Source organism: Apiotrichum porosum (genome assembly GCF_003942205.1).
Source record: "Apiotrichum porosum strain DSM 27194 chromosome Unknown scaffold_18, whole genome shotgun sequence".
Taxonomy (NCBI): domain Eukaryota; kingdom Fungi; phylum Basidiomycota; class Tremellomycetes; order Trichosporonales; family Trichosporonaceae; genus Apiotrichum; species Apiotrichum porosum.
The window spans coordinates 152,771-169,196 of record NW_021167125.1 but is presented as its reverse complement, the minus strand read 5'-3'; the positions used below and the strand labels follow the sequence as shown (position 1 = coordinate 169,196).

General features: G+C 58.0%; 5 protein-coding genes across 5 annotated transcripts; 3 read left to right on the top strand and 2 right to left on the bottom strand.

The window, feature by feature from the left end:
- Positions 1-56: 56 nt before the first annotated feature.
- Positions 57-2,207, top strand: EHS24_003723 (uncharacterized protein; the record flags this gene model as incomplete). The annotated part of the gene is made up of 8 exons (XM_028619372.1): positions 57-244; positions 317-525; positions 573-790; positions 832-1,009; positions 1,053-1,233; positions 1,349-1,633; positions 1,701-2,029; positions 2,074-2,207. The coding sequence occupies 8 exons, from the start codon at positions 57-59 to the stop codon at positions 2,205-2,207; spliced, it is 1,722 nt and encodes a 573-aa protein (XP_028472241.1).
- A 211-nt stretch (positions 2,208-2,418) lies between these two features.
- EHS24_003722 (uncharacterized protein) lies at positions 2,419-5,885 on the bottom strand (the record flags this gene model as incomplete). Its single annotated transcript, XM_028619371.1, has 16 exons — positions 2,419-2,734; positions 2,788-2,881; positions 2,931-3,035; positions 3,086-3,263; positions 3,311-3,595; positions 3,654-3,838; positions 3,945-4,016; positions 4,056-4,201; positions 4,254-4,317; positions 4,362-4,491; positions 4,535-4,574; positions 4,618-4,891; positions 4,931-5,030; positions 5,077-5,147; positions 5,187-5,694; positions 5,826-5,885. 16 exons carry the CDS (start codon positions 5,883-5,885, stop codon positions 2,419-2,421), a joined length of 2,628 nt encoding a protein of 875 aa, XP_028472240.1.
- Positions 5,886-6,940: 1,055 nt separating this feature from the next.
- On the top strand, positions 6,941-10,134 carry EHS24_003721 (uncharacterized protein; the record flags this gene model as incomplete). Its single annotated transcript, XM_028619370.1, has 2 exons — positions 6,941-8,227; positions 8,272-10,134. The coding sequence occupies 2 exons, from the start codon at positions 6,941-6,943 to the stop codon at positions 10,132-10,134; spliced, it is 3,150 nt and encodes a 1,049-aa protein (XP_028472239.1).
- Positions 10,135-10,265: 131 nt separating this feature from the next.
- Positions 10,266-12,154, bottom strand: EHS24_003720 (uncharacterized protein; the record flags this gene model as incomplete). Its single annotated transcript, XM_028619369.1, has 3 exons — positions 10,266-10,944; positions 10,984-11,890; positions 11,932-12,154. 3 exons carry the CDS (start codon positions 12,152-12,154, stop codon positions 10,266-10,268), a joined length of 1,809 nt encoding a protein of 602 aa, XP_028472238.1.
- A 1,628-nt stretch (positions 12,155-13,782) lies between these two features.
- EHS24_003719 (uncharacterized protein) lies at positions 13,783-16,419 on the top strand (the record flags this gene model as incomplete). The annotated part of the gene is made up of 12 exons (XM_028619368.1): positions 13,783-14,522; positions 14,559-14,621; positions 14,662-14,792; positions 14,832-14,946; positions 14,987-15,130; positions 15,168-15,313; positions 15,357-15,476; positions 15,533-15,553; positions 15,598-15,828; positions 15,876-15,995; positions 16,036-16,340; positions 16,378-16,419. 12 exons carry the CDS (start codon positions 13,783-13,785, stop codon positions 16,417-16,419), a joined length of 2,178 nt encoding a protein of 725 aa, XP_028472237.1.
- Positions 16,420-16,426: the final 7 nt, after the last annotated feature.

The window sequence follows — 16,426 nt, the reverse complement described above, 5'->3', positions numbered from 1 at the left end:
CCACCACCAACAACGTCCTTCTCACCCATCCATCCACCCACTCTCTCGCCGCCCACATGCCGTCCTCACCGGCGGAACAGCCGCAGCGCACGTCGGCGACAGGTCCCCATCGCCGTAGCAGCAAGGCATGCGAAACATGTCGTGTCCGCAGGATCAAGTGCTCCGGGCCCCCGCCATGCCAGGGCTGTATCGCTGCGGGACTGGGCAGTTCGTGTGCTGTGCGTCTCAAGGCCAGACCCAAGCGGTAAGTGCAGTGGACGAGCAGCAGCCAGCAGCCCCTTGAATCTACCATCGCCGTCGCTGACAGCAGCTGCAGTGCACCCTCGGCCAAGCTGTTTGCGCGTCTGAGCAACAATGGCGGAACGGGGGCGGCCCCCTCGGTGGACGCCGGACCGTCCGGATCGGCGCCGACGCTCCCGCCAAGCATGTCCCACATGAGAGATGAAGGGACGCGGACAGTGTACAGGAAGCGTAACCCACTCGACGAGGTGGAGGGTGCGCTCGCTATCTGGTGTGCAAACAAGGGTGAGCAAGCTGGCGTATGGCGGATGTCAGCTGAACCCCCACAACAGGTGTGCCCTTCTCCCAACTCGTGTTCAAGGTCGACACTCGCCTCGCCGGCCTGCCTTCGACGGCCTTGCCGCCACCCAACTTGTTGCGTGACTATGAAGACGGCTTGATTGAGACATTCTTCAATTCGCCAGAGTATCTAGACCGTCACACCGACCACCGCGAGACGATCCGGTCCCTGTTTGCTCGTTACCGTGCAGTTCCGGGAAGCTTGACAGAGGTGAGCTCTTCATTGATCTGCATGAGCTGACGGACCCACAGGACCAACGTGCGCTTGTCTATGCCATCTTGTGTATGGCTCGGTACCTCCAGATCAAGTCCAACATCAACGCCGGGACACCGCACGCGACCACCGAGGCCACGCGCGAGGACGTTACGTACTACCACATGGGTTACGATGCCTTGGCCACTTGGGCTCGGCCTTCGTTGACTGCTATATGTGAGTTGCAATGTTTGTGATAGCCAACTGACTCTGGTTCAAGGGGCCCTCTTCTACCTCGTTCCTTACACCCTTGGGATGGGCGGCTGGGCCGAGACCAAGGACCTCCTTCAGCAGTGGGCGTGGCAGATCAAGGAGCTCGGCTTGCACCGCCAGGACACGGCCTCGCTGTACGCACCGCACGAGGTCGGACAGCTGTTCTTTGCCTACTTCTACACGGACATGTGAGTCAAGAGCTAGGGACATCCACCTCGGGGTGCAGCGATCTGCACCGCCCACCCGCGGGAGGTCCCTCTGCTTCAATCCCTTCCACTTGTATAGCAGACACTGACAGTGCAGTCTCCGCGCGTCCATGACAGACCTCCGCCCCTTACTCCCTCTCACCGAAATCGACGTCGACCCAACTCCAAGTGACAAGGAGTGGGCGTCCTTCCAGAGCCGCGTGTCAGACTTCAACACTCGGTTCCTTGCCGATTTCAACGATCCGACAGTGGACACTGGCGCGATGGACTATGCGGCCGCTGCAGAGTCGACCTGGTTCGGATACGTTCGTGAACTGAGGCACTCGATGCCTGCCGACGTCCCACGTGCCAAGATTTCCTGGGCACAGTTCCGTTACAACTGGTGCGTCCTCGCCCCCACCCCCCCCCCCCCCGCAACCTCTCTCGTTCCACACTCACACCTCCCATAGGCTCCGCATTCTCTTGTATATCCCACTCATCAACAACCCGCCATACCAGCCGGTGGCCTTTGGCATGATCACGCGTGCCGTTTCGCAAATCTTCCAGTCGTACAGCGACCTCGTGGCGATTGGCAACCTCAATCCCAGTTGGCCGCAGCTGCAGCGCTTGGTCGTCTGTGGCCAGCTGCTCATCCTGTGCCACGAGGCAGGTGAACTGCACCGCCGCGAAGCGACGCTCCTCTTCCAGATGCTCCTCGAGTTTCTCGAAAAGCACCTCGACACGTGGCCCACATGTGCCGAGCTCATTCTTGGATACCAGGCTGTGGCCAAGGCGTTTGGTAAGCTGTCACATTCCGAGGGAGATAAAGCTGACACTCTGCAGATATTCATCTTACCCCCGATTTCGAGTTGCCGACCCTCGGTGACGACCCGGTGTTTGCGCTTCACGAGGTCCACCAGTGGCCGCTGATCCCGTATGGGTTGGACCTGGACTTTGACCTCACCCTGTTTCCTTGAGTAGCATGTGGCTGATGTGTATGTATGACGAGAGCTGCAGTGGGAACACGAACCAGCAGAAAAGACATTTGCATACTTGCAATACGGTTTGACTTCAACTTTTGATTAACTCTTTTTCAATCGCTTAACACTTCATGTCACTTGAACCATTGAACGCGAGGCAACTTGGGCTCCACCACTCCACCCACACACTGCCACTCGGGTAGCGCGACTAGTGAGGGATCTGGCCGGGGGGAGGGCCAAAGTATCCCAGGGTCTCGTTGATCTTGAACGGCGAGCACGCGGCGTTGTTCCAGTTTCCAATGCAGCCCGGTGCGCCGCCGGTCGTGCCCCACCACGAGGGGAAGCTGACACCGGGCAGCGTGAGGGACACAAAGGTGAGGATGGCGCTGATGGGGTACGACGAGCTGATGGCGCCGAGGGTGACATAGTTGTAGCGCGACCAGAACTCGAGGTAGTGGACCTTGAGGAAGTTCCACGAGAACCAGTTGATGCACACGCCCGGGAAGTACGCGCCCCAGTGGCCACTGCGTGGTGTCAGCTGAAGCAGTTCAGAGTAGGTGGGGATGATGGTACTGACGTGATGAAGTAGCCGAACGCGAGCGTGATGAGCAAAGGGTGGGTGGACTGGAGGATCTTGGAGCGGGGGAAACGCTTCTTGAGGAAGAAGAACACTGGTAATTGGTCAGCTCATGTGGTTGTTGTCTTGTTCCTTTTACTCACTGATGGGGATGGCAACACCGAGAGGGAAGCCGATGAGGAGCAGGCGGTAGCGTCCGTTGGGCCCAAAGAGGCGCTTGGCACCGATAGTGCCCCAGAAGATGAACGCTAGGGGTGGTCAGTTGGAACGTTCCAAGCCACAAAGAGAGGGTACGTACAAGTGTAGTTGTACTGCTCGTCGGGGCAGATCAGGCGGAAGGGCGCGTCGGGCGTGCAGATGCCGGGAAGCGCCATGAGCCACTCCCACTGGGAGACGGTGAGGACAGTGCCGATGACCGCGCCCCACATCTGGGCAATGAACATGTGACGAGGCGGGATGTGGACGTATTGGCCGAGCTGGAGTGAGGTCAGCGATGCAATGCAGCACAGTTCGGCCACCTTACCTTGAGGTCGTTGGCGTAAATAAGGGCGTGGTACACGGGCTCGGAGCCAAACATGCGGAAGTACTGCACGAACATTGTGTCGCCACCGGCGATAAGACCCCCAAACATCTCCGAGATGACGTTGAGCGACGGCTGCATGCCCGAGATGGACGAGACGATGCCGATCGGGATGATGAAGATCAAAGTGATGATGGGGGCAGCGAGGACGACTGCGGGGTTGACGGGCGTGTAGATGCCCAGGCAGAGGAACGAGACGAGCGCAGCAAAGGCAATGATGCAGAGGAACTGGGGAATGGTCAGCACTGGACCCCCCATGTATGCCGGCTCTCGTCACTGTACTCACCCACCACTCCGGGACTTCGGGGTATGCCTGCATCAGCTTGCGGTGGATGTCGGGGTTCTTGAGCTCGAGCGCCTCCTCCTGGGGAAGCTTCCTCATGCGGCGGAACCAGTTCTTGAAGTCACGGAAGAAACTCTTAAAGCCCATCTTCATCTCGCCGTAGTTGTAGAGGAGGGTGTGGGTGAGGGCTGTAACAGGTGTTAGCGACTGTGGCCCGGGAGCATTTATTTTCCGACGATTTTTTGTCGGTTTTATTATTTTATTTTAATAATAAAATCAAAATATCAGACTCACTCGACGCAGTGAACATGAAGCAGCCAATAGTCGAGACAACAGTCGCGGCAGACATGTAGGGAGCAGAGTACTCTGTGAAATGTCAGTTGTGGGCTGGACAGCGTCACTTACTCTGGTACTTGGCCTCGTCGAGGACACCGTTGGCATCGATAATGTTGGTGACCGAGTATGAGCTGCCAGTGTTGTCGTAGGTCGTAGAGGCGTTGACCGGAAGGTAACCAGTGCTCCAGCCGTTACGAGACCACACAATAAGAGAGCTGTTGACGATCAGCAGGTCGTCCGTTTTCTCAAAGGCTCCACTGTACTCACACAACCATACCAGCAGTGATTCCAAGGAAGTAGTTGTAATGGATAAACTGAGGGTAGTATCCGCCTTGGAACTGTCAGAAATGCCCCAACCGCACAGGATGTACTCACCAGGGTTGGTCAGATAGGCGTAGTCAAAGGTCGACAGTGGGTTGAAGCCGAAACCAACACTCCAGTTGGCGCTGACAACGGCGACAAGCTTGCCGTTGGTGGGCTTGATCCATGCCATCCAGTCAAAGATCTGAGGCGTCAGTGGGGGGCAGTGGAGCAAACAGACCACTTACAGTGAGGTTGGTAAAGATGTACGAGGGGAAGAAGTAGTAGCTGCGAGCGTCAGTTTGTTTCAGCCGCAGAGTGGTGCACGAACAAGAATTCGATGCCGAAGACGATCCAGAAGCACTTGTACATGCTGGCACGCCAAGTCGTGCCGAAAGGACCCTTGACGGGAGTCTTCTCACCGCTCTTCTCGTGGAGAGCGTTGTTGATGGCAATGGTACCCAGCGAAGCGGGCCAAATGCAGTACGACGGGTAGACGAGGAAACGCCTGGTCAAGCCGGCAAAACCGAAACCGATAAGGTTGGTACCGAGGGCACCAAGGAACTGGTATCCAGGCTTACGGGCATACTCCATGTTGAAGTATTCTGGGGACGTCAGATTCCTACACTCAAGACGTTACTCACGGGGCATGGCCTGAACGAAGATGAGGTGCTGGGTGGGAGGGTACGTCACACCAAGAACGGACATGACGTAGATCAACATGTGTTCCTTCTTGTTGAATTTCTGGGCTGGATCAGCGTATGCCTCGCGCCATGTACAGTAAACGCACGCCGGGGTTAAGGGGGAGACCGAAAATGTGCCAGTGGGGCATAATCTTGGCCCACGCCACACCGAAGGGGTCTACAGTTGTCAGCAATCGATTCAGTCCATTTGACGTACACGACAGGAGCTGCACCATGCCCGCAGAGATACCGATACCAGGGTATCGGAGTCCGAACACTGCGTTGATAACACAGCCAATGCCGGCCAGGACAGTGCCGAGGACAAAGACACGGATGGTGAGGGATGGCATCTCCGGGTCGTCTGTGTCGGAAGCCACAGCACGGACCTCGGCGTACGGCGAGCTGGTGGTGGACAGAAGAGTGGAAATCTGCATCTCGTACACCAAGAGGGCGTGGCGCTCGGGGTTGGCGATGACGTCGGGGTCCTGTGTGAACATCCTCATCCTCTCAAGCTCGTCAGGCGAGTACCTGGGATCGTTGAGGTGGATAGGGTAGAGGTCGCTCATAATCTCCCTAGCCTTGGTGATGGGCATCTCGGGGAGCTTGGCCTCGAGAGCGAGGAGCTCATCGTGGGTGAGCGGGACGTGACCCGAGGCGAGGAGCTCGGATGCAAGGTCGGCGTACTCCTTCTTGGAGAAGTCGTCTACCTCGTTGCCGGCGTTTTCCTGATGGTGTGTGAGAATGGAGACAGGACAAACAACAAAGACGAGCCTGTGCAGGAAAGGGCCAGGGCCGGATGTGGCGGGCCCGGAACGTAGCCGATGAAAACGGGGGGAGAAGGCACGGTGCGACTTACCACCCATTCAGAGACTCCAGGAGCCTCCTTGTCGTTGATCTTCTCGTCTATCGTGACCATGATGATCGTGTGGCAGGGACAGGGGATAAAGTGCTGCTACAACGTAGATTATATGTAGCCACAAGAGAACCTCCTCACCTCGGGGCCCGATCACGACCCAGACAAACTCAAAGATGCATTGTCCAGGCACCACACCAAACCAAATGAAAGCGGCTTCGCCGGGCCGTGAGCCCGCGTAATCCCCCGCAAAGCATGACCGGAGTCTCCCTTCTGCCCTTTGGTGCCCCCCAGCACGTCTCCACATCTCCGGTGGACCCCACATGTATCCTGCAATCTCCAATCCACAACCTGCGAACGGGAACTCGACGATCAGCGAACGGGAACTTGTTGATCAACGAACGGGAATGATGGTGGTCATGTGCGCCTAGGTTTGCGCACGAGGCACGTTGGTTGGTCGCCGAGGAGCGGACAAGTGAGCGGGCCCCGCCAATTGAAAAAGCCGAGCTTCCGATGACGACCAACAGCGACGTCAAGAACGGGAAGAGTGAGCACCTCACTCGCAACGAACGGGAATGTAGGTCGCCGCAGGAACTGTTGTGGCTGTTGTGGCTGTCACATGCCCCGGGCCTGCCTCGGTCCGCCTCGGTGGCGTGGCTTTCTCTGCCCCGCGGGGACACATGTGCCACAGCATGCACTGGATTTGGCGGTCACTGGGATTGAACTACTGCAGAGCCATTCGAATCGTTCAGATAGCTGGTGTAGGAAGGATGAGCTGCATTGACAGCACTTGGGCATGGAAAGCGGTCAAAGATCGAGCCTGACGCTCATCCGCCAGTAACCAGCAGGCCCGACCCCGTATGGACCAATGCGGGGGAGGAGAATGAACAGTTTTGCCGAGTAGCAGCCAAGCACACGTTGCTCTCAGGACACCCGCATGCCCTGCATCGTGGATCTTGGAGCTGCACGGACGGTTGTACGAACGGGAATCGCGGGTATCCATTTCAAACGCCAACTCGGTTTGCAACAGGATGTTGTGGCAGTAGCCTCTGAAAACCCGGGGATGGTCCGAGCTTTGCGCGTACGAGCGTGTGATCGAGCCGGGCCGCCATTCCGCCATGCCCTTATCGGGCCCCGGATGCTTTGTGTTGCTTCCCCATGTCCCAGATGTCCCTAATGGTGGTCCGACGCTTCATAAACTGCTGCTCGCGGCTCCTCTTCCAGCCCGTAAACCACCAGTGTTGACCACCATGGACATCAGTTATTCTCCCGCCGAGTACGAAGACCCTCAGCCCGGCCGCAATGCCCTCCCAGCGCGAGCATGGACGGACTCGTCCAGCGCCGACCGTTTGTCGCTCAACGGCGACTGGCGGTTTCGGCTTTCACCCATCGCACGTGTCCCTGAGGACTTTGCCCACGCCGACTATGACGACGCCGCGGCCAAGGGATGGAGCGACCTGCCTGTCCCGAGCCATTGGGTTCTCAATGGCCACGGTGCACCAATCTACACCAACGTCCAGTATCCGTTCCCCGTGAACCCGCCGTTTGTCCCCACAGAGAACCCGACCGGCGACCACCGCTTGTCGTTTGAGCTGCCAGCCTCATGGAAGTTGACCGAGGGCAAGGTGCGTCGGCCGAACGCGAACAGAAAGAAGGCAAAAAAACTGACTGCCAAGACCGTTCTCCGCTTCGACGGTGTCGAGTCGTGGGCTAAGATCTGGGTCAATGGCGTCGAGCTCGGCACGACGTCCGGAAGTCGCCTCCCTGTCGAGTTTGACGCCACCGCCGCTCTGCATACGGGCACGAACGTTGTGGCCGTCCGTGTCCACCAATGGTCCGCTGCCTCGTATGTGGAGGACCAGGACATGTGGTGGCTTCCAGGCATCTTCCGCGATGTGACGCTGGCCCATCGTCCCGTCAACTCGGTAGCGGACCACTTTGTGCACGTCGCCTACGACAGTCAAACCGGCACAGGAACCCTCAAGGTGGACTCGTCTCCGGCCGGTCGAGTCCTTGTCCCCGAGCTCGGCATTGACGCTGCCACCGGCGAGTCTGTCACTGCCACAGTTGAGCCGTGGACGGCTGAGACCCCACGGCTGTACCACGGTGAGCTCGTGACCGACGGTGAGCGGGTCCCGTTGTCAATCGGCTTCCGTACCGTGGCAATCGAAGACGGTCTCGTCAAGGTGAATGGTCAACGCATCCTCTTCCGCGGCGTGAACCGCCACGAATTCCACCCCGACACGGGTCGAGCTCTCACCCGCGACACCATGCTGCAAGATGTCCTGTTGATGAAGAGCTACAACATCAACGCAGTGCGCACCAGCCACTACCCACCTCACCCGTACTTTCTCGACCTATGCGACCAGTACGGCCTGTGGGTGATCGACGAGGGCGACATGGAGGTGAGCCACAAGAGAAGTATCAGACACCCCACTGACCTGTACAGACCCACGGCTTTGCCGACACGGGTGCCGCCGACTACTGGAGTGGCAACCCGATTGATTCAGACATGTACACCGACGCACTCCTGAACCGCACCGAGCGCATGGTCGAGCGCGACAAGAACCACCCGTCGATCGTGATGTGGTCACTGGGCAACGAGTCCAACCGGGGCAAGAATATTGGCCTCATGACCAACTGGATTCGGCAGCGCGACCCTTCGCGCCTCGTCCACTACGAAGGCGGAAACGAGGGCGACACGTCAGCAGAGCACACCGACGTGTTTACCCTCATGTACACTCCGCACGACGTGGTCGAGAAGATTGGACAGTACAAAGAAGAGCCACTGGCCGACGCTCGCCTCGATGCGCATCGCCGCAGCCTTCCATTCTTCATCGTCGAGTATGCCCATGCGATGGGTAACGGCCCAGGCGGCATGTCCGAGTACCAGCGCCTCTTTGAAAAATATCCCCGCCTGCAGGGAGGGTTCGTCTGGGAATGGATCGACCAGTGTTGCCTCAAGACGAACGCCGATGGCCGTCCGTACTGGGCCTATGGCGGCGACTTTGGAGAGGAAGTGCACGACAGCAACTTTGTGGCGGATGGTCTCTTGTTCCCCGACCGTACGCCCAGCCCCGGCTTGATCGAGTACAAGAAGGTCATTGAGCCGGTCCAGATCACCGGCGACGCCGCCAAGGGCGAGGTCACTATCCACAACACGTTCAACTTTAGCGACCTGTCGTCTTTGGCCTTTACCTACAAGCTGGAGCGTCTCAACCTCGAGCAAGTCCAAAAGATAGAGGGTACCCTCCAGGTGCCACATGTCGCCGCTGGACAGTCGGTTGTGGTCAAGCTTCCCGACGTCAATGTTCCCGGAAACGGCGAGGCTGTCTGGACCATCACAGCCAGCCTTGCCGCCGATACGCTTTGGCAAAAGGCCGGGCACGAGGTGTCGTGGGGTCAGTTTGCCGCTGCCCCAGCGGCTTCGGAGGCCCCGCAGACCAATGGTGGCGTCTCACCATTCGTCCCTATCGTCAATGAGACCCTGGGTACGGTAAGCGTTGGCCCAGCCGTCTTCAATCTCAGTGATGGCCAGCTTTTCCAGCTTGGTGAGCTCGCAGTAGAAGGCTTCAAGCTGGACATTTGGCGTGCCCCGACCGACAACGACAACGGCTTCGATTGGCCTACCAAGACCCGCCTGGCGACCTTTTGGCGCGACGCCAAGCTGTTCCTCGCCAAACACCGCCTGATCCGGGCTTCAATCGATGGCGACGCGTTTGTGGTCCACACCCGAGTCGGCTTCCCGGTCTTTTCGCGCGGGTTGCTCACGACGTATCGCTGGACTGCTGGGCCTAATGGCAGCGTCACAGTCTCGGTTAAGGTTGTGCCCGAGGGAAACTGGGGTGACCTGGTTCTGCCCCGCCTGGGCTTCCGCACGGGACTCCCAGCGGCGCTCGACCGTGTACAGTGGCACGGCTTTGGCCCCGGCGAAGCGTACCCAGACACGCGCGCCGGCGTCCAGCTTGGGGTCTACGACCGCACCATTGACGAGCTCCAAACGCCTTACGTCTTCCCACAGGAGAATGGCGCCCGTATCGATGTTCGCGCGGCAGAGATTACGGCTGGCTCGGGCCATGGACTGCGGATTGAAGGAGCGCCTGTTTTCGGCCTGACCGCGCGCCGCTGGACCTCCGAGCAGCTTGAAGCGGCACAGCACACGACCGACTTGGTGGCTGGCGACCATGTGTGGGTCAACATCGACTATGCACAGAACGGTATCGGTACGGGTTCGTGCGGTCCCCGCACCCTGCCTGGCTATGAGCTCAAGCCCGAGGAGACCGAGTTTTCGGTCACCCTCCGCGCCATCTAGAGTATATATGTACCCATGAATGTGTGACTCCGAGACCACAGATGCATGCATAAAACATCATTGGAGTCGAGGACAGGATTATGTATAACCAGAAGCGCAATATAAGGGTGTGGGGCACAGCTAACCGCCTATTAATTCTTCTCCTCCTCCTTGATGGAATCCTCCTCGGCGTTGTCGTCACTCTGCTTGTCTCCCAAACGCGTGTCCTTCAAACCCAGCGAGAAGGCAAGCAGCAACACCGCAATGCAGATACCCGTGATGCACAGGTAACGCTGCACCTCACGGTAGCTGTCATTGAGTGCGTCGCGCTCAGCAGTGCCTGGGGGGTAGCTGACAATGAACGTGAACGGGTCGGCATACGCCTCGCCCGCGAGGACGGTGGCGTTGGCGATGCCGCGCTTGTTCAAGTTGTTGAGAATGTGGCCGGGCATGGTGTTGGTCCAAATACCGCCGGCAATCGTGTTACCCAGCGCCGATCCGACGTTGTACGCGCAGTAGAAGAGCGACGTGACCAGTGCAGTGCGCTCGTGCTTGACCGCCGCCTGGATGAGGACTTGCGTCGGGTAAGGGAGCAGACCGCCGGCGATGCCGAGGATGACCTCTCCCGCGACCAAACCAGCAAAGTCCGAGGTGGAATAGCCGCCGCGGTACCGGATCAGAATGCCGAATGCGACAATAATAAGGACAGCACCGGCGACGATAAACGACTTGAGGCGGCGCACGTATCGCACAATGATGGAGAGCGTAAAACCAATGACCACGGAGACAAAACTGTACACCATGGTGACACGGGTGGCCGAGATAATGTCGCTGCGGTGTGAGCTAGTGTCAGGCATTTGTGCTACTCACCGGTTAAAGGCGATGACTAGCGTGTAGTACAGGTAGTCGCCCTGGCAGTACCATGAAGTGTTCAACAAGGCCGCCATGGCGAGCGCGCAGAAGATCTGGCGCTCCTTCAAGAGACGCTTGGGGAACAGTGGGTGGCGAGCAAACCTGAGCTCCCAGACAACAAACAGGGGGAGGGCAACCACAACGCCGATCACCAAAGGAGTAATGACGTGAGCCGTTGCCCAGAGGCTCTTGGTGCCACCGGCCAGAGTAAAAGGAATGAGGATGAGGGCGAGGGTGGCCGCCAGAAAGAAGAGACCGATGGCGTCGACCTTCCAAAAGAAGTCATTCCAGAGGGAGACGCTGGCCAACTTGAGCTCGGGGAGACCTTCAAAGTTACCCTGGCGCTTGGCGCGCACCTGAGCATACCAAAAGATGCAGGCAAGTGGCAGGGTGATGACGGGGAAGAGGATGGCCCACATGCCGATACCCCACTGCCAAGACACGGCCGAGGTGAGGGCGGCGTTGGCGACGTTGCCCGAAATCCACGCGTTGATGAGGAAAGGCGCAGCGGGGATGTACGAACAGAAGAGTCGGTTGCGGAGGCTCGAAGTGTCGGCGATGATCACTTCGACCAAAAGTTGCACGCCAGTGTAGCCGATCTGGTTGAGGAGACCGCCGCCGGAAAAGGCGCCAACATTGTTGGCGGTCGCCTGCACAATAATGCCGAGAGAGTAAAAGAAGATGCAAATGACAAGGATGCTGATACGACCAAAGTAGTCGGACACTTTGGCGTAGACAGGCTGGACACAGGCAGCCACAATGGAGCGGACGACGGTCACCGTCGACGTCTGGGCGGAGGCACCGAATGCGGCGAGCGCGTAGACCTGGAACGTGTTACGGAGTGTGCCATCGAGACCATAGGCGTCTGGGGGTTCTGTCAGCTGGGGAAACCTTCCGGACACTCACAGGCTACCAGGAAGAGGGAAAAGAAGAGGATGACCTTGTGCCAGCTCGTAAACGTCTTGGCGATGGCCTCGACACGGAGGACACCGGGTGACTTGTCGTCGGCATCGGGAAAGAAGTCCGAGTTACTGGGAGCAATACCCTTCTCTTCGAGGTTGGCGGTGTTCTGCTCGTGATCGCCAGAGACCTGCTGGTCGGCGAATACCTGTGGGGCAGCAACCGACATGGTTTCTTTTTCTTTGTTGTAAAGGCATCGAACAATTTTCATGCAGCCTCGTCTTATATGGGAGGTTTCGAGGCTCGCGTATCAGATAAAATTGTGTCCGAACCATCTCTCTCATTGGCAAAAGCAACAGCGGCCTCTCCATCGGCCGTGCTTCGGCTCCATCTTGCTGCGTCCCACAGGGGCCACCACGGAAGCCACGCCAAAGCTTCGGGGCCTGTGCTCAAGTGCTCAGCGGGTTTGCTTTATTCTGGAGCAATCCAGCCCATGTGGGGAGGCCAAGAGCACTGCTGCTAGGTAACCGGGCCGCGTGCAAGGACACCGAGTGGCGTGATTCCTGAACACCGTTGCCAAGACTGGGTCCTCTTGCGACCTGTTTCGGCCGATTAGGTTTATTCCACCTGACATCTCGACAAGTTTGTGACGCTGAGACTGCAAGGGTTCCTGGGACCACCGGTCTTAGGAAGGAACAGAGGTGCACCACCGAAGCGCCGAGCTGCTGCAGTTCTCGGTGCCAAGCTGGTTGTGGTGACTAGGCGCCAAGCGCAGGGTGGCCACCGGTCGGCCGTTCACGGTCTGGGCCTCCACGTTTTTCTACCGGGTCCATCAAACGAGGCACAATGCGGCCCGTTGAGGGAAGGAACGATGAGTCATTATTCAGTATACACCTTAAATTTGACGCTGAGCGTCATATTGTTGATGCTGGTGGAACATCGGGATCCCGGTGAGCACAGTGACCGTTCGCTTCAACCCCGTCAGAAAATCGTAAATGCCTCCGAGACTGATCGGCAGCGATGTTGAACCGAGATAACGGCGTCCACCTACGTGTTTGCACTATTTGCTGCCACAAACACTCACTGCCGTCTCGTTCACGTCAAATGGTCCTCTGGACTGGCACTTGGGTTTGAACTGTCCTCACGCCACAGCGTTTTGAAGAACCATGCATCCAAAACGGTCCAAGAACCGGTGTTGCCTGACCGGCAAATGCTTGGCATATCTGATAAGGGTGCGCACGTCTCAAAAATTAACACGTAATATAACACGGCTCAACTCGGCGAATCTCGGCGTTGTGCCTGGCGGCCGACCGACCGCCGGCATTTGCCGCTTAGTGCTAGCTGCTAGCTCATGCCAAGGTCTCACCAGCGGGTCTCCAGCTGGTCACCACACAGTCGCGATGGAGATGCTGCTGCAATGAACATACATATCGCCAACAACGAACTCGATACACCTCATGCGCGATTCACCGACACTGAGCACCGAGGCTGGGGACAACGGAGCTGTTGCGCCGTCCGATGCACACGCGACAGAGCCGAACAGAGGTGGCCCTGATGCCGACGCGGTCTACTGGGAGATGCCATCTCGTGAGGCCCGATACGCAGCTGCAACTGACCTCCACAGGTGCCTGCGTCAGTATCGCTTGTGCAGTCCGGTTCCTCCTCACTCTCCTGGATGCTTACCCACACTCTAGGACGCGTGCCGTCGTATGAAGATTCGCTGCATCAACAAGGAGAACCCGCCCTGCCACCGGTGTCGCCGAAGCCGGATCCCATGTCGCTTTGAGATGGGTGTGAACAAGGATAAGGGCATAGACAAGAGCACAGAGAATCCTTTGGCTGTTACACACGACCGCGATGGTAATGGTACTCATGGGAGCAGCCGCGGACTGGATGACACCAGGAAGTGAGTGTGGCGGATACATGGTGGCAGCTGTTGACGGCAGTCGCCTCGACTCCCTCGAGGGCCAGGTCTCGACCGTTGTGCAGAAGCTTGACAATCTGACAAGTGTCTTGTTACAATCTCGAGGGAACGTTTCTTCCTGGAGCCCGGTCGACTGCCAATCGGAAACCCCGGTGCATACAAGGAATATCGGACGGCTGGCCATGGCGGCTGAGATGTGCACACCCCTCACCCTTCCCAGGACTGCCACGCCAGCCAAGGAATCGTCATACGGTTGTCCTGCGATTACCCCATCTGCGCACCACGAGGACCTGGCCAAAGATGACCATCTCAGCGCCACATCCTTGCCGATCCGACTTTCGGCCCAAGGTCGTCCGCACTTGCCGCTTTATGAAGAAGAAGAAGACGACGAGGACCCATTGGCCATGACCATGTCGATGGAACCTTTCCGTGCTCTCACTCGAGTGGAGCAAGAGGAACGGCTGAGGGCTGAGGGCCACCCTGCTGTGACAGGCGGTGGTGACAGGGGAGAAGATGGATCTGGCGCCAGGCCCGCCAAGAGACAGAGGACAGCCCAAGATGAGTGGGGCCCGTCACCCATCCGCGAGCTTCGCGGGCCCATGGACGCCACTGCTGCGGACCCCGTGACACTTGGGCTGTGTACTGAGGACGAGGGTATGGTGTTGTTTGACGCGTGAGTAAGAGCGTCGCTCTGTTCGCTGATGGCCAGGTTTTTAAAACACGCCAACGGGTTCATACCTGTATTGGACCCCGACGTAGACACTTGGCAATCGTAAGTCGGATCATGGGACGAGGGCTAACAACGACCCAAGCCTGCGTAAACGGTCTCCCTTTCTCATCACAGTCATTATCTTTGTGGCATCACGTGCTCACACGGCGGCGGGCACACCTGGCCACCGAGCAGACTTCTCCAGACAGTGCCAGGAGTTGGCAGAGCACATGGGTAGGTGGCGATATGAAATGTCACTGACTCGTGGTGCAGCCCGCCTCACCCTCTTTTGTGCAGTCTCCACGCTGGAGACTGTACAGGGCCTGGTAATCTTTGCGTCCTGGGCTGAGAATGCATGGCGGCCAGGTTGCCATGCCATGACGCTTGCGTACGTTCATGCAGTATGGCAATGTCAGCTCACCCTCCAGCGTCGACATGCGTCTCTACCTTTGCTTGTCCTCCCTGCATAAGATCCAAGCGAGTGCACGTGCGCCCAACAGCATGCTCGAGAAGCAACGACCGCTCGTCGCGGGTGCTCGAGTGTGGCTTGGTGTCCTCAAGCTGACATACGAGTGGGTTTGACCAAAAAGAATGATCCTGACGGTCCAGAATGTCGTATAATAACGCACTCCCCGTACCGTTTGCTTCTCCACTGGCCGAAAGTGCCCAGTACGCACGGGAGTTGCTCGACCATCCGTTGTCCAACATCTACGACAGCCGCTGCGTTGTGACCGTCGAGATGCTGATGACGCGTGGTAAGTGTATTCACAACACTTGGGAACAGCGTTTAACTGGTAGAATCGCTGTACAGGCCCTTTCAGCCGCTTTCCACTCGATCCCCAGAACAAGTCGACGCACTGCTGCGCGAAACAAACAGAATGATTAGGGACAACTACGAATACTGGACAGACTACTACGGTGGGTAACTCGGCACATCACAACTGACAGACGAGCGCGGCGCGGGTTGGATGCAGACCATTTTTTGGTCAAGGAGCGTGAGTCGATTGCCCTGTGCTGAACTGACTCTCCCAGTCGGTAGCCAAAGGGCATACTGCTTGTGAGCCAACTGCTATGCTCCTTCAACCTGACAGCAGCATCTATGGCAACTCGTGCGCCTGGAATGGTGTCAGAACCGCCGAGGACGCTCTGCTTCTCTCAAGCGAACGTCGCCAGTGGCTCGCCACAGCTGTACGCTCCGCCGCGTACCTCGTCTCTAGCATTGGCAGTGGTAAGCAGATGAAGGATTCGGAATTTGCAAACCACTACTTTCGTAAGGATGACCGTATACCTGTACCAGATACTGAAACCGTATCGCAGATCTCGGCATCGTGTCCACGGCGCACTACTTGATCCGCGCTTGCGAGCTGTTGCCTGAGGCGTGCGAGTTGCACCAAGTCAGCGTCGACCTCGACAAACTCCTTCTCAAGCTGCCGCAGTGTGAGCTGTCATACGCCCAGTCATGCTGATCAGGAAACAGACCCCGTCGAACAGTTTGCCCAGGTATTGCGTTCTGCGCTCCACAAGGCGCGGGCAGATGGTGTCCTTCCGCACACCTCGTCCTCAGCCACAGTCGACATGCCAGTCCGGGACAGCGCGGTGACAGAGGTGCTCAATGAGGACAACCTAGCTGCTCTCGACACGGTGGCCATGGGATCCATGGCGCACATGATGCCTGGCTTCATCTCGTTCCCCTGGAACGACAGTATTCCCCCTGTGGCTCACCCCACGCAATCCGGTCATGACCAGGAAGTGGCCGGGTGGGACAACATGGTTTGGCTCGAGGTATGTGAAAAGTGGTACCTATCCGACTGACAGTTAGAACTTCAACCTCGAAGCGTGGTTCCCCTCAGACTCGATATAGCTGAATG